The 14,145-nt window shown below is 28.4% G+C and overlaps 1 protein-coding gene across 1 annotated transcript in view; it reads left to right on the top strand.

The window, feature by feature from the left end:
* LOC117173836 (ras GTPase-activating protein 3-like) overlaps positions 1 to 5,340 on the top strand; it is a 13,971-nt gene extending 8,631 nt beyond the window's left edge. Inside the window, exon 3 of the mRNA XM_033362481.1 lies at positions 5,308 to 5,340. Coding sequence (XP_033218372.1) covers positions 5,308 to 5,340 — 33 coding nt within the window. The remainder of the gene's footprint in view (positions 1 to 5,307) is intronic.
* Positions 5,341 to 14,145: the final 8,805 nt, after the last annotated feature.

The following is a 14,145-nucleotide window of genomic DNA, read 5'->3' as shown; positions in this document are numbered from 1 at the left end:
TACAAACTATCTAAGGATGGTACTATAGAACGCCACCTCAAGGTAGGCCTAGTGGCGCCATCTCTTGGTCAGGCCGGAAACTTATCAATCCACCCTCGTATTTACAAATAGCCATTATTTACGTTGCTTCAAAAATTTTGGTTTGCATTTTTCGAAAAATTGGAAATATATTCAGAACATTCGTAGTCTTTAAAAAGAGCAGTTAAGGTTCCGAAAGTACCCTATGTTCAAGATTTGAAAAATGTAATTTTTCTTTTAATAATTTATCTAATGGGTTAATCACTATTTAACTCAGGTCTTTACATTTTTATGTAGTTTCGTGAATTATTTTTAAATATTTTAGGTTAATTTTTAAATTCTGTGAAATTTTTAACAGATTTCATTCATTTAAAATGATTTTTAAGATTTTAGGGTATTTTAAAAACTTCTAACATAAGGCACTTTCAAGAGCTTTTAATGTGTAATAGTTTCGGGATTAGATAGATTTTTGATTAATTTCATTATTTTGAAGGGTTTTTAAAGTTTTTGAAATATTTTAGAATAAAGAATTTCGGAAGATAAGGAACGGCTTTACAGGCCCTATAAGGTATTAATATATTTTTAAAAAGATTTCACAGGAATTTATGATTTCCGAGCATTTCAAGGATTTTAAGGGTTTTTAAAGCTCTCAATGTATTTTCTACATTTTCCAGGATTTCAGGAATTATCATCTTAGAATTTTACGAGATTTTATAATATTTTAGTGGATTTCAAAAAATGTATTCACAAGAAGTGAGGGAGTTCCTAGGGTTTTAAAGATTTCAAGAGATTTTCAAATATTTTTTGCAATTTATTTGAAATTCGCCCTGAATTCTTATTAATTTATCTTGAATTCATTTTAATAATTTTAAACTCTTTTAAATTCTACTCAACTCAAATTTTATTGTAATTAATGTAATATTTTCAATTCAAACTTTTTCCCCAATTCATTTGAATTCTTTTGGATTTAACTTGAATTGTATTGCACGCATTAGTCACTTCTTTGGTTAGAAATTAGTAGGGTTTCAAAGATTTGAAGGCTTTTTTCGAATTTTCCCTGAATTCTTTTAATTCTTTGGAATTCTCTTGTATCTTTTTTTAAATTGATGTGCTTGAATTCTTTTAAATTTATTCAATTATGTGTAATTCAATGGATTATTTGAAATTTCTAAAAGTTTGTATATAATTGATCCTCAATTCTTTTTCCCTCACCTTGAATTTTTAGCCCTTCCATCAAATTCTTTTGAATTCCCTTGAATTTTTAGAAGCTCTTTTCAAAATCACTAAATTCAATGAAGTTTTTTCATATGTTTACCTTAACCTTGAATTTTTATGGTGTTCATCGAATTCTTCTCGTTTGCCTTAAACTCTTATAAATTCATTCCAAGTTTACGGAAAGCAATCGAATTTTTTGGTCTGAAAGAAGAATTTTTGTTTACAGCATTGAAATATCGAAGTGATGAAAGATAATTTCAATAATTTAGTTCATGCAGTAGATACAGGCTTTTGGAATGCGTTTTAATTAAAAATGGGCACAGTATTTGCAGATATTCACGCTTTAAATTGAGTTGAATTTGTGTCGAGGTGCGCTTACATGAATGCAAAATGTGCCAATCTCGTTAATGATAAATTGTTCGCGCTTGGCATTCAAATTCGTAGCTTCGGTGACAATTTTATTGTAAACTGGAACTGAACAGCGTTGGTAGAATCCTTTTGGATAGCAGTATAAAAATAATAAATATTTTTCATTTGGACTTTCTTAAATTTTATTATACAAAAATAATATAATATAACAAAATAATACCCAAATTGAATCCCAAATTGAGGAGGTGTAGGTCAGGGAGTAATCAGCACTGCCACACCGTTACTTTTAGTCATTTTTTTCCTTAAATCACTTTTTAGACAGTTTTCGTAGATAAAGTCACTTTTCTTTCAATGAATTAATCCATATTTTATCACTATTGAATTCAGATCCATACCTGTTTCTGAATTTTCTTCAATTCTTTTGAAATCATTAAAGGTATTTTGAAATATTCCATGACATTTTAAATATACAGTAAAACTCTTCTATACCTTCGACTTTGGGACTGAAGGTGGGTGGGAACTAACTAACTCATTATAGCCCGCTCCGCTTTTTTTCACGCATGAGTGCACCTGCGGTGCAGCGTCAATTCTCAGAAGGGCTATAGAAGGGAGGGCTTTTGAAGGGTTTCACTGTATTTCAATAATTTTAAGGGATTTAAAAGAATTTAAAGGATTTTAGAATACTTTTGAAATTTGCAAGGAATTTTCAGAACCTTTAAAAAGTTTCAAGGGATTTTACATATTTGGGGGTATTTTAAAAAATTCTAAGAAATTTGCAATATATTTCTAATTTAAAGGGCCTCCAAATTGAAAAAAAATATTTTAGGATATTTAACAAAAATGAATATTCTAAAGTATTCCAAAGTAGTATTTTGAACAGATTTTAATAATTTAAAGGGACTCCAATAGAATGTGAAAGATTTGAGGATATTTTACAAAATTCCAAGGAATTTGTAATGGACTTTAAAGATTGCAAATATTTTAGGTTATTCTATAATATTACAAAGTATTATTTTTAATAGGTTTTAATAATTCAAAAGCATTCCAAAAGAATTTGAAATATTTTAGGCTATTTTTAAAAATTTTAAGGAATTTTCAAGTGATTTTAATGGATTTGAAATATTTGAGGATATTCTAAAAGATTCCAAGACATTTTTAATAGATATAAATAATTTAAACGGATTCCAAAAGAATTGGAAAGATTTTAGGTTATTTAAAAAAATTAAAATGAATTTTCAATGGATTTCAAAGGATTTGAAATAGTTTAGGGTATTCTACAAAATTTCAAGAGTTTTTAACATATTTAAATAATTTAAAGGGATTTCAAAAGAGTTTGAAAGATTTTAGGATATTAAAAAAATAAAATGAATTTTCAATGGATTTTAAATGATTTGTAATATTTTAAGATGTTATAAAAGTTCACAAGGAATTTTTAAGATTTTAGCTATTTAAAAAAAATGCAAGGAATTTTCAATGGATTTCAAAGGATTTAAAATATTTCAGGATTTAAGTAAATTTGAACAGATTTCAACAATTTAAAGAGATTTTTGAACAGTTTTCAATGATTTAAATGTATTAAAAAAAAAATTGAAAATTTTTTGGATATTTTGACAAAAATTAAAAAGAATTTCCCAAGGCTTTGAAAGAACTCGAAATATTAAAGGATTTTCTAAAAGATTCCAAGGAATTTTAAATATTTCAGGCTATTGAAGAAAAAAAATCAAAGGAAATTGCAATGGATTTCAAAGGATTTAAAATATTTGACTATATTCTAAAAGATTCCAAGGAACTTTTAGTAGATTTCAATAATTTCGAGAAAAATGCAAAAATTACATTTTTGGGGGAAAAATCGGTTGGCCTCCAAAAATGGTTTAGCCCTCATGATGCTGATAAGATGTCTTTCTTTTATTAACAAAAATTGTAAAATTAATATTCAAAAAAATAAAATAACTGGGATTTTCCAGAAAATATTGTTTTTTTCTTCTTCAAAACTTCTGATTTCCGGTCAGGTGCTTTTCCAATTTAGAAATATTATTTAAACTTACTTTCATATGCTTATAATATTTTTTCAAAACTCTCTTCCACCTATCCAAGCATGACTGTATCCGCGATGTCATGCTGCAAATCTCACTATTCCACGAAATATTGGAGTTGTTGTTTTGCTTCTATCATATTGATTTTTAGTTGACAAATTTTCGTACGACAACAAAAACACTTGAAAGACACTTGAAAAAGGCCGCAGAAATAGGAAGAAGTTCAACTGTATTTTTGAAAAGATTTTACCAATAGAACAAACGCATTTTATCAGTATCGTGCGGGCTCAGCCATTTTTGAGGTCAATTGATTTCATAAAGAACCAGGCGCAAAATGTACATGAAATGAATCCCATTTGATTTTGATCAAACTTCGTAAAATTGTAGTTCTCGCCGTCTTGATTGAAAGAGTCAATAGGCATACAATCCGAAAATTGACAGTTTTCGAATCACAGAGGGTTAAACTTTGAACCATTTTATCAAATCTATGTCAATATCTTAAAAAACAGAAGATCAGAGAAAGAAATGTTTCTGATAAATGTTCTGGCACTCTAAGGGGGGAATTCTAAGGAAAGTCATTACCTTAAGGCACAGATCATTTTTCAAGGTCATTCATGGTGAATTTCTGAATTGTACATATTCAGCCAATAAGGACCAGATATGGGCAGTAAAGAATGCAAGATGTCAATATCCAGACAATAAAGGAATGGCATAAGCAGGTTGTTGTCAATATTCAGTCAATGAAGATAAAATATGGGGTGTTTGTTGCAAACGAACGAACCTAAACGAACCAACCCAAACCAACAAAACTAAACCATCAAGTCTAAAATTACCAAACTAAACGAACGACCGAAATGAACCAAACCAAGCGAACCAACACTTGCGGGTCATTTGTTTGGTCGGCTGGTTCAGTTGGTTATTTTGGTTTGATTGATCCTGGTTGTTTGTTTTGGATTGTTTGATTTGGGTTAATTGGTTTGAGTTGTATAATTGGTTTGCATGAGTGGGACGGGTTTGATGCCATGGGTTAGTTCGTTTCGATTAATTGGTTTGAGTTGGCTCGTTTGGTTTGTTCGGGTTCGTTCGTTGGCAAAAAGCTCCTTATATCTTGTCTTCATTGGCTGGATATTGAGTAAATCATTCTGATATCTTGTCTGTTTAAAGATTCGAAGAAATTTTCAATTCATTTCAATCATTTAAAGGGATTTTTAAGAATTTCAATGATTTTAGGGTATTTTTAAAAATTTCTTGGAATTTTTAAGAGTTTCATCATATTTCAAGAGAATACAAATGATTTTAAACTTCATACAATTTCAAAGGGGTTTAGAAGATTTTAAAGACTTTGAAAGAATTGAGGGTATTTTAAAAGATCTGAAGTAATTTAAAACTAATTTCAGTAATTTCATTGGATTTCAAAGGATTTGAAATATTCTACGGTATTTTAAAAGGTTCCAAGGAATTCTCAAGAGCTTTAAAAAGTTTTAAAAGATTGCAGAAGATTTGAACTATTTTAGAGTATTTTAACAAATTCCGAACTGTTTTTGAGATTAAAACATTTACGAGAATTTTGGAAGATACATATCAATTTTACAGGACCCACAATGCTTTAAGATATTTAAAAAAATTCCAAGGTATTTTGTCACATTTCTGAGTATTTCAATGCTTTTTTTAGGGGAGTTTAAATGCTCTCAAGGTATGGTACTAAATTTTTCAGGCTTTTAGGGAATATCTTCAGATTTCATAGAATTTCTTTTGGATTTTTTGGAATTCTCTTGATTTTTTTTATTCTCTTGAATTCTTTTAAATTCACCAAATTCAATGGATTTTTAAAACCTTTTTTTTTTAGTTTTTATTCGATTCATATTGAATTTTTTTCAACTCATCTTGAATTCTTAGATATTTGAATTAATTCTTTTGATTTGTTTTCACTTAAAACTTACTACATGTAATGGATTTAAAATTTTTTTTTTTACTTCATTTTAAATTTTTGACTGTTTTCAAGTAAATTGAGCTACAGAAGCTCTGAGAACAGTAAGTTTAATTTAATAAATTTATAATTGTGTTATTCTATTTATAAAAGATTCTGTATAAGTAGTCAAGGAAAAAACATGGTATTTTGAAAATTAAGGTTTGTGGCCACCCCGAAATAATAGCAGTACTCAGTCCTCTCTCGGTCTAATTATTCTATAATTGTTCTTGATTCATTCGACTTGTTTGTCGCTCGTTTCCGAGTTTATATCAATCGCAATTCAAATTTCAATGGAGCGTTGTTTTCAGCAAGAGTAATTGCTACTAATTACGTTTTTCTCGTAATTTGCCCATCCCTGCTCCCACACACGTGTCCCGAAACTCAACCCGTCTGTAAATTTGACATCGACATCGCGCAAGCGTCCCAGATTCACCCTTTCCTTCCTTCCGTCCTCCACCGGAAGTTCTTTTCGCTTCTCCCGTTGCCGGCCAATTCAGTCGTGTCTTCGGTGTTCTCGTCAGAGAGTACGTCGCTACGGAGTCCGAATTTTCCCAATATTTCGTTCTGTAAATTAAATTTCGAAAGAAAAAAATTGGTATTGATAGTAGGGGTAATAAAAATCAACCGCGCTCAAATCAGATTAAAGAAGACCCGGCCAGTGCTTCCTGGAAGAAATCGATCTGCGGATGCTGTTGACCAAGGGCAGGGTCGATTCCGGAAATCGAGCAGGCGTTAGTGCCCTTTGATCTCGTCGCGGAAAATACCTTCAATTTCCGTTCTAGTCTGAACATCCCTTGAAAACAGAAACTTACACCTTTTCAGCGATCCCTTCTGGTTCGTATCCATTCGCTGAATATCTGGTTTCGTTTTTGGTTATTTTTAGAATTTTTGTTTTGTTTTTATTATTCGCTTGGGGATTTAAAAGGGATGTGGGAATTGGATATGATGAAGATACAGTGGTTCTGAGGGTATGAAGTGTCTCGTAAAACAGGAGATTAAAATGAATGTAAGAGAGGTTTGAAACTGAAGAGTGGAAACATTTTTCTTCAAAAAAAGAACCTTTGATCATTTGATATTTGTAATTTTTTCTAATTGGTATGAATTTTCGATTTAAATTGCTTTTAAATTTGGATTTTTCAAATTAACTTTGTTTACACACATAAATTTCTTTTTTTCTTTTTCTGGAATTATCAGTGAATTTTTATATGCATGGAAAAACCTGGAAATTTCAAAGAATTTTGTTTAAAGCCAGGGAATTTGTTTGAGAATGTGCTACATTTTTTCTCCAATTACAATATACAATTAAATAAAAATGTAGTTTTAATTTATAACAGTGGGTGTGTATCTGTATTTAAATATTTTATTGAAAATTAAACTTTTTTTTCTTCAATGTTTTCTCTGTCTTGACTGAACAAATTTTCTTAGTTGAAATTTTAACTCCTGTTTAAAGATCATTTTTTTATGTTGAAATCAACTGTTTTTTATTAAAAATTAAATTCTTTGTCGGTTGAAATATCAACTACTTGATTCTTCGTTCAAAATTCATCTTTTCTAGAATGAAAACTTGATTACATGTTTGAAAGTTGAGATCTTTTGTAAAAATTATTATTTTTTGTATTGAAGATTGTATTGAACTTATTTCATTGAATATTCTTTTTTTCTTTGGCTAAAAATTAATCTTTTTGATGAGAATTTAACTTTTCTTGTTGAAACTTTATATATTTTGTTGACATTTTTTTGTAAATTAACCTTTCTTATACTGATAATGTAACAATTTCAGTTGCATATTCCATAATTTTAGTTAAAAATTCATCGCTTTAGCTGAAAATTAATATTTTAAATTTAACATTCAACTATTCAATGTTTGTTTGAAAATAGTTTTTTTTTGTTTTTAAAGATTTGTCTTTTTTGGTAAAAATAAATCTTCTTGATTGGAAATTAATATTTTTGTTAAAAAATTTAATTACTCTAGTTAAAGATTCACAATTTTTGTTGAAAATTCATCTTTTTTGTTTACAATTCAACTATTCCAGTTGATAACTCATAACTTTGTTTGAAAATGTAATTTTTTTCTGTTTGAAAATCAGTTTTTTTTGTCGAAATTGTTTTTAAACTGAAAATGTTACTTCCAATTTAATATTCTTTCATTATAGTTATAAACTCATCTCTTTAGTTAAACAGATTAATAATTTAATTAATCTATATTGTTTATATATTTAAGGATATCTTTTAATATAATTTGCCAAGGCTTATTAAATGAAGCATATTAATTGAATCCCTAGAAACAGAAAGCAATATTTTTTACAATAAAGTCGCGAAACTGTATACATATTCCGAGGCAAATATGTAAAAAATGAGAAATATTTTAATGGTTCCGTACTACGAAAAATCATAGATAGAAAAAAGTGATATACCTGGAAAAACCTGGAATTATCAAGGATTTTTCCAGGGTTTAAGTAGATGCCATAGATATATTTAAATTAGGACTGCCTTCAAATTAGGATTGCTTCCCAAAATGGATTTAGAAATTTCAACAATTTCAAATTACTTCCCATTTGCGATATCGGGATATCTTTAAATATGAATTGGTGTGAAATTGGATTTTATTTCTAATTGTGATTGCTTTAAAGTTCAAACTGACTGAGAATGAGGATTGCCTTTAAATATGGATCGGTTACAAATTGCAATTCTTTCAATTCGAATTTTCTCCCATTTTGTGTTGCCTTGAAATATATATTTAGTGCAAATGCTTAAAATTCGGAATGTTATAAATCAGAACATTCCCTTATGCCATACCTTCATATTGGGATTTATTTAAATTCCATTGTTTTCGTATTTTTGTATTTGCCAAAATCAGGATTGCCTTCATATTTGGATATGCTTTTTACATTATTGAAGTTTGCATTATTTTTAAGCTCCCGGAGCTTTTAAATTTCTATATTCTTTCAACTATTAGGATTGCCTTGAAAGGATCGCTTTTAAATTATTTTGGCTTTTAAATTTACATGATTTCAAATAATTGCCTTATAATTTTGGTTATCATTTCTATCAATATCCCGAAGTTTAAAATTCAGACTCTGATTTTATTATTGCGTTTATTTTTCATATTGGTTCAAGAAATATGAAGAAATTTAAAACATGGAGCGAGGAAGGTAAAGTGGCCCAGCGTCTCAAAGAAGAGCAAATGAAATTTTAATTCAAAGCAAAGAAAATAGGAGGAAAAGAGGTTTCCTTTTCCGTCCTTAAATTTCTGGAGCTTTCAAATATTGTTGGAAAAAATAAATTCTTGGGGGCTTCCGAATTGATCAAGCTTTAAAATTGGTATATTTTGGAAAATTAGAATCTTTTAATTACTAAAAATCTTCAAAGAATTTTTTTTTTAAAAATTGGAATTACCTTCTTAAAATTTTTTCTTAATTTTGAAATTTAAATTCTTATGATTGTTCAAATTGAAAAATTTTTTTCTTCAAATTACATGTTCCGAATTGCAGTTTTATAACGATAACCTTGAAAAAGGTTAATACCTTAAATGGAAAAAAGGTTACATAAATTATGAGTAATTTTCAAAATTATTAAAAGATAATCTACAACTTTCTCAAAGGATATCTACAAATTTGTTCGGCTTTGCAATTCTTTTTTGATAAACTTTATATTCCATTTACATCTGTCTTTGTTTTAATCTTTAGAAAGACACTTTTACACTAAATGAAATATGTAAAACCCAAATATAAAACCTGAATTTAAAGTTGATTCACCCTAAAAATAATTTTGAAGTTAACTATTAAATTAGTATTTCTTTTATTAGTATTTGTTTTCCGCTCCGCATTTTTACTGTGAGACTGGCTGACAATCTTCGTTAGTCCCGTTTCTAATTTCCAAGTGATTTCACCCGAGGTGGATCAGCCCACCTTAAATTGTGCATGACTAATCACTGGGCTTGTGCCCTCCTCGAATATCCAATCCGAGGGCTGAAGTCACTGAAAACTTTGTTCCACCTTCAACTAAGAAACAATGTCCTCAACTCATCTTGACATTTCTCCCACATAATCGATTCACTTAAATCACCCACTGAGTCTCCACGTCTCTACTCACCTGGAAAATGTAGAATTGTCAGAAAATTTTTATTTACTAAATAGAAAATTAATCCTCTTTGTTGAAAATTCATATTTTTTCTTGCAATATCTATAATTTTGTGCAATAACTTTTTTTTTCTCGTGACTAAAAAATCTTTCTTACTTGAAAATTCTTCTTTAACATTTTCAATTTTTTGTTGAAATTGAACATTTATCTTTTTCAGTTAAAAATTCGTATTTTTTGGTAGAGAATTAAATTTTCTGATTTAAAATTCATATTTTCGGCTGGGAACTCAACTACTGGGTTAAATTTAAATATTCATTTTTTATTGTTGTTGAAAATGTATGCATTTTTGTTAACTATTCGCCGTTTCGGTAGAAAAGTAATCTTCTTCGTTGAAAATTCAACTACTTGGTTAATGGTTGAAAATTCTTGTTTTTTCCTGTTTTTTAGAGTGATTTTTTTAATGGAAATACAGTATAAGTATACAGTGGACTTTTTCATCATTTTAGTTGAAAATTCACCTGTTTCGTTAGAAATGATTTTTTCATTAACTGAAGATTTAACTATTCAGTTTTAAGTTTAAAATTTCTTCTTTTTAGTTGAAAATTACGCTGTTTCCTTGAAAATTTAACAGTTCGGATGACATTTTTTGTATTGACTGAAAAATCTTTTTTGGTTGAAAATTGAACTATTTCGTTGAATTTTTTTTTTTTTGAAAATTAAGGGTTTTAATTGAAATGTAACTAATTCATTTTCGTTGAAATTTTTTAGGGTTTTTTGTTAAAAACTTAACTATTTGGTTGAAAATTCATGTATTTTGTTACAAATTCGTCTTCCTTTTAATTTTTTGTTCCCGCGGTGGTTACTTGCGTCGTATGTGGCTGCTCCGAAAAACCAGCGAAGAATTCAGGAGTTCGTTTTTTTAGTATAGTTTTTTTGCAGGTAAAATTAAGGATGAAAAATTAATTGAAAATTGTCGAAAAAGCAATAATAACTGAATACTTAAAAATTAACTTTCCCATTTTACCAAGTCCCTTTTTTAATTATTCTGGGCAAATAAATTTTCTGCAAAAATAAAACCATGCAAGGACTAGGTAACAATAATAATCCCCATTATTTTGTAAATAATATGGAACCGATAAAATTCTCAGGCTATTAACCCTTAATCACTACTGTTTCTTTTCTCACCTGTAATCACTAATTCGCGCGTCTATCTTTTGAACAAGTTAATATTTTTCAAGTTCTTTTTTTTTTATTTAAAGTTTGTTCTTTTTCGAATTTATACTTGTACATAAATAATTTTAAAAATAAATTTTTAATAAAAATATAAACAATAAACGAAAGCATGATTTGTGAAAAATCGATTTTACAAAAAAAAAAGTTTATCTCGAGGTTGATATAATACTTAAAGTGAATATTGAAGAAAATCACTGTTACTGACTTAAAGTATACATTTAAAACTATGCAAAAAAATACTTTAGTTAAAAAAAAAATCTATTAGAAAACTACATGGGGTCAAGTAAGGTAATCTTAAGGTTTTTGGTTTTGGGGAAAAGTACATTAAAAAATTATTTTTTATACAAAGGTTGTTTTCATTGTTAGATTATACATAAAATTTTAAGATTATAAATTATAGACAAAAAAAATATTAAAAATGTTTCGGGTCAGGTGCAACAGATTTTGTAATTGTTGTACCATTAATATTCATACTTTTGCCGTTGCAACGTCAGCTGTACGCCGGGTCTGGCACGCACTGCTGTGGTCTATATTTCCTTTTTTTATATGTAAACCAAAAACCACTCATTAAGGAACGTTCCGTTAGATTAGCTAAGAAAATAATTTTATTTTTCACTAAATTTTGTTTAAAAACAGTTTGATATTCATTGAAAGCATATTATGGACGATGTGAAGCAAACATGTGTGTATTATTCACACATAAAAATTTTTGTTTCATTCAAAAGTAGTTTTAAAACATTCGTTTCCAACACAAAAATATGTATTTGAAATATTAGCCAGAAACTATAGAACATTGTGGAGAAATATATTTTCTTTGTCAATTTGCTTACTTTCGTCGGTGAAACGTAATCACTACTGCTGGGTCTGGCACGTACTGCTTTGGTCTATACTTCCTATTTGTACGGAAACTAATAAGGCACTAAAATTTTCCTTTCACGTACTTACAACCCTTGCCCTAGAATATATTTCCACCCACCCTTCGGCCCCAGAAACCCACGGCTTCCTATCGAAATTGAAACCAAAAAAAATTCGCTCCGATCTCGGAGACCCAACAGTAGTGATTAGGGGTTAACCTAACCTCTTATTTTGAAACAAACTATCATTATCTTTTCTGTTCATTCCCTTAATTATTGATCATTGACTGTACTAAACCATAAACAATAAAAATATCGGGTTACACGGTAGAGTTCTGAGCTGGTTATATTACTTTGAGAACGGTAACGAGAATGAGAACATTACCGAGAATATAACCGAGAAATAAATTCTCTGAGAGTTTATGAGAATCTCAGAATTTACAGTGAAACGCTTCAATAGCCGTCCCTTCTATAGCCATTCCGAGATTTGACGCTGCGCCGCAGGTTGGTATAACAGGAACTGCGCGGGGGCCGCGGGGTCAGCGGTTGTGACTCAGACGAGCAGTCAGGCGTGAACAAACAAAAGCGGAGCGGGCTACAATGAGTTAATTCACACTCAAGGACAGCCCCAAAATCGGCGGTATAAAAGAGTTTCACTGTATTTTAATTAATAGAAAATTGAATTTTTTCGTTTATAACTTTTCGGTTGAAAATTCAACTTTTTTTTTGTTTTGAAAGTTTGTCTTTTTTATTTTAGAGTTTACCTGCTTTAGCAGAAATTAAATCTTTTTAAAATAAGAATGCAACTGTTTGGTTGGAAATTAAGCTATTATACTATTTTCTCGAAAACTTCACTATTTCGTAAAAAGTTACTTTTTGTTTAAAATTTATATTATGGTGTTGAAAAATGAACTGAAATATTTTCTGGATGAAAGTTTCACTTATAAAAAAAAATTGTTTTTTTATTGCAAATTCATTTGTTTTAGTACAAAATTGATCTTTTTTTGGACAAAAATGCAACTATTTGGTAGAGAATTTAACTATTTTGTTAAAAATGCATCCTTATTGGTTGAAAAATTCTTCTTTTTGGATTCAAAATTCAGTTTTTTTCGTATAAACTTATTTTTCGGTACAAGAATTCAATTTTGGATGTTACTGAGTTAACTGGAATCTTTTTTGGATGATAACTCAACGTTTTTTGTAATAAAAAATTCTTCTGCTTTACGATCAATTTAATATTTTTTGATAAAAATGCAACTATTTGCTAGAGGATTCAACAATTTTGTTAGAAAGTCATCCTTTTTGGTTAAAAATTTGTCTTTTTGGATTGAAAATTCAATTTTTTTGATAGAAAATTATTTCTTCGTAAAAAATTCATAGTCTGATCGTAAAAACTTGACTAAAATATTTTTCAACCGAAAATTCAACTATTTTTTTGAAAATTTATCTTTTAGATTTAAAACTTATCTGTTATAGAAGAAATTTCATTTTTTGCATGAAAATGAAACCTTTTGGTTAAAAATCGTTCTTCTTTGCTTGATAATTTAACTAATTTGTTTAAAAGACTTGGTTGAATCGCTTTGTTAAGAAATCACTTTTTTTGTTAAAGATTTATATTATAAGTACTATTTAGTGGAAATTACTTCTTTTTTTTTGTTGTTTAGAATTCATTTTTCAACAGAAAATGTAACTTCCATTTTTTTAAGATTGATTTTTTAGTTAAAAATTCGCGTTTTTTGTTTTAAAAAATAATTTTATAGTTTGAATTTTCCTTTTTTTTTGCGTAAAAATACATCAGTTTCGTGAAAATTAATTTTTTGTTAAACAGTTATATTTTTTGTTTATAAATTGAATTTTCTTAAAAAAATTTCTTTTCTGGTTAGAAGGTTCAATAATTTAGATAAAATTTCATTTCGTTTTTGAGTGAAAAATCTTTATTTGTTGGAAATTCTTTTTTTTTTTTGGTTTTAAAATTCTTTTCTTTTGTTGTATAAATTTCATTCTTTTTTTATTAAAACATAAACTATGACACTTTTTCATTGGACATTTGTCTTTTTAAGTTGAATCTTTAACTATTATGTTAAAAATTCAATTGTTTTGTTGAAAATTCCAGTATTTTGTTCAAGAGTTAGCTTTTAGAGGGGAAAAAACTTTTTTTTTAATGAATTAATAAGTTTGAAAATTTTAAATTTGTATATTGAAAAACTGTTTTATTCTGCTTATAAAATATTCTGTGGTTAAAATATCATAAGATTAAAATGCTGGTATTTGAATAGCATTTGTTGACCTAGAAAAAGCTTTTGACAAGGTAGATAGAAGTAAACTTTGGGAAATTCTGAAAGAGTATGGAGTCAATGGATGGATCCTACAAGCT

This window comes from Belonocnema kinseyi, chromosome 5, assembly GCF_010883055.1.
Source record: "Belonocnema kinseyi isolate 2016_QV_RU_SX_M_011 chromosome 5, B_treatae_v1, whole genome shotgun sequence".
NCBI classification, from domain to species: Eukaryota; Metazoa; Arthropoda; class Insecta; order Hymenoptera; family Cynipidae; genus Belonocnema; species Belonocnema kinseyi.
This window is presented reverse-complemented; position numbering and strand designations above follow the sequence as displayed.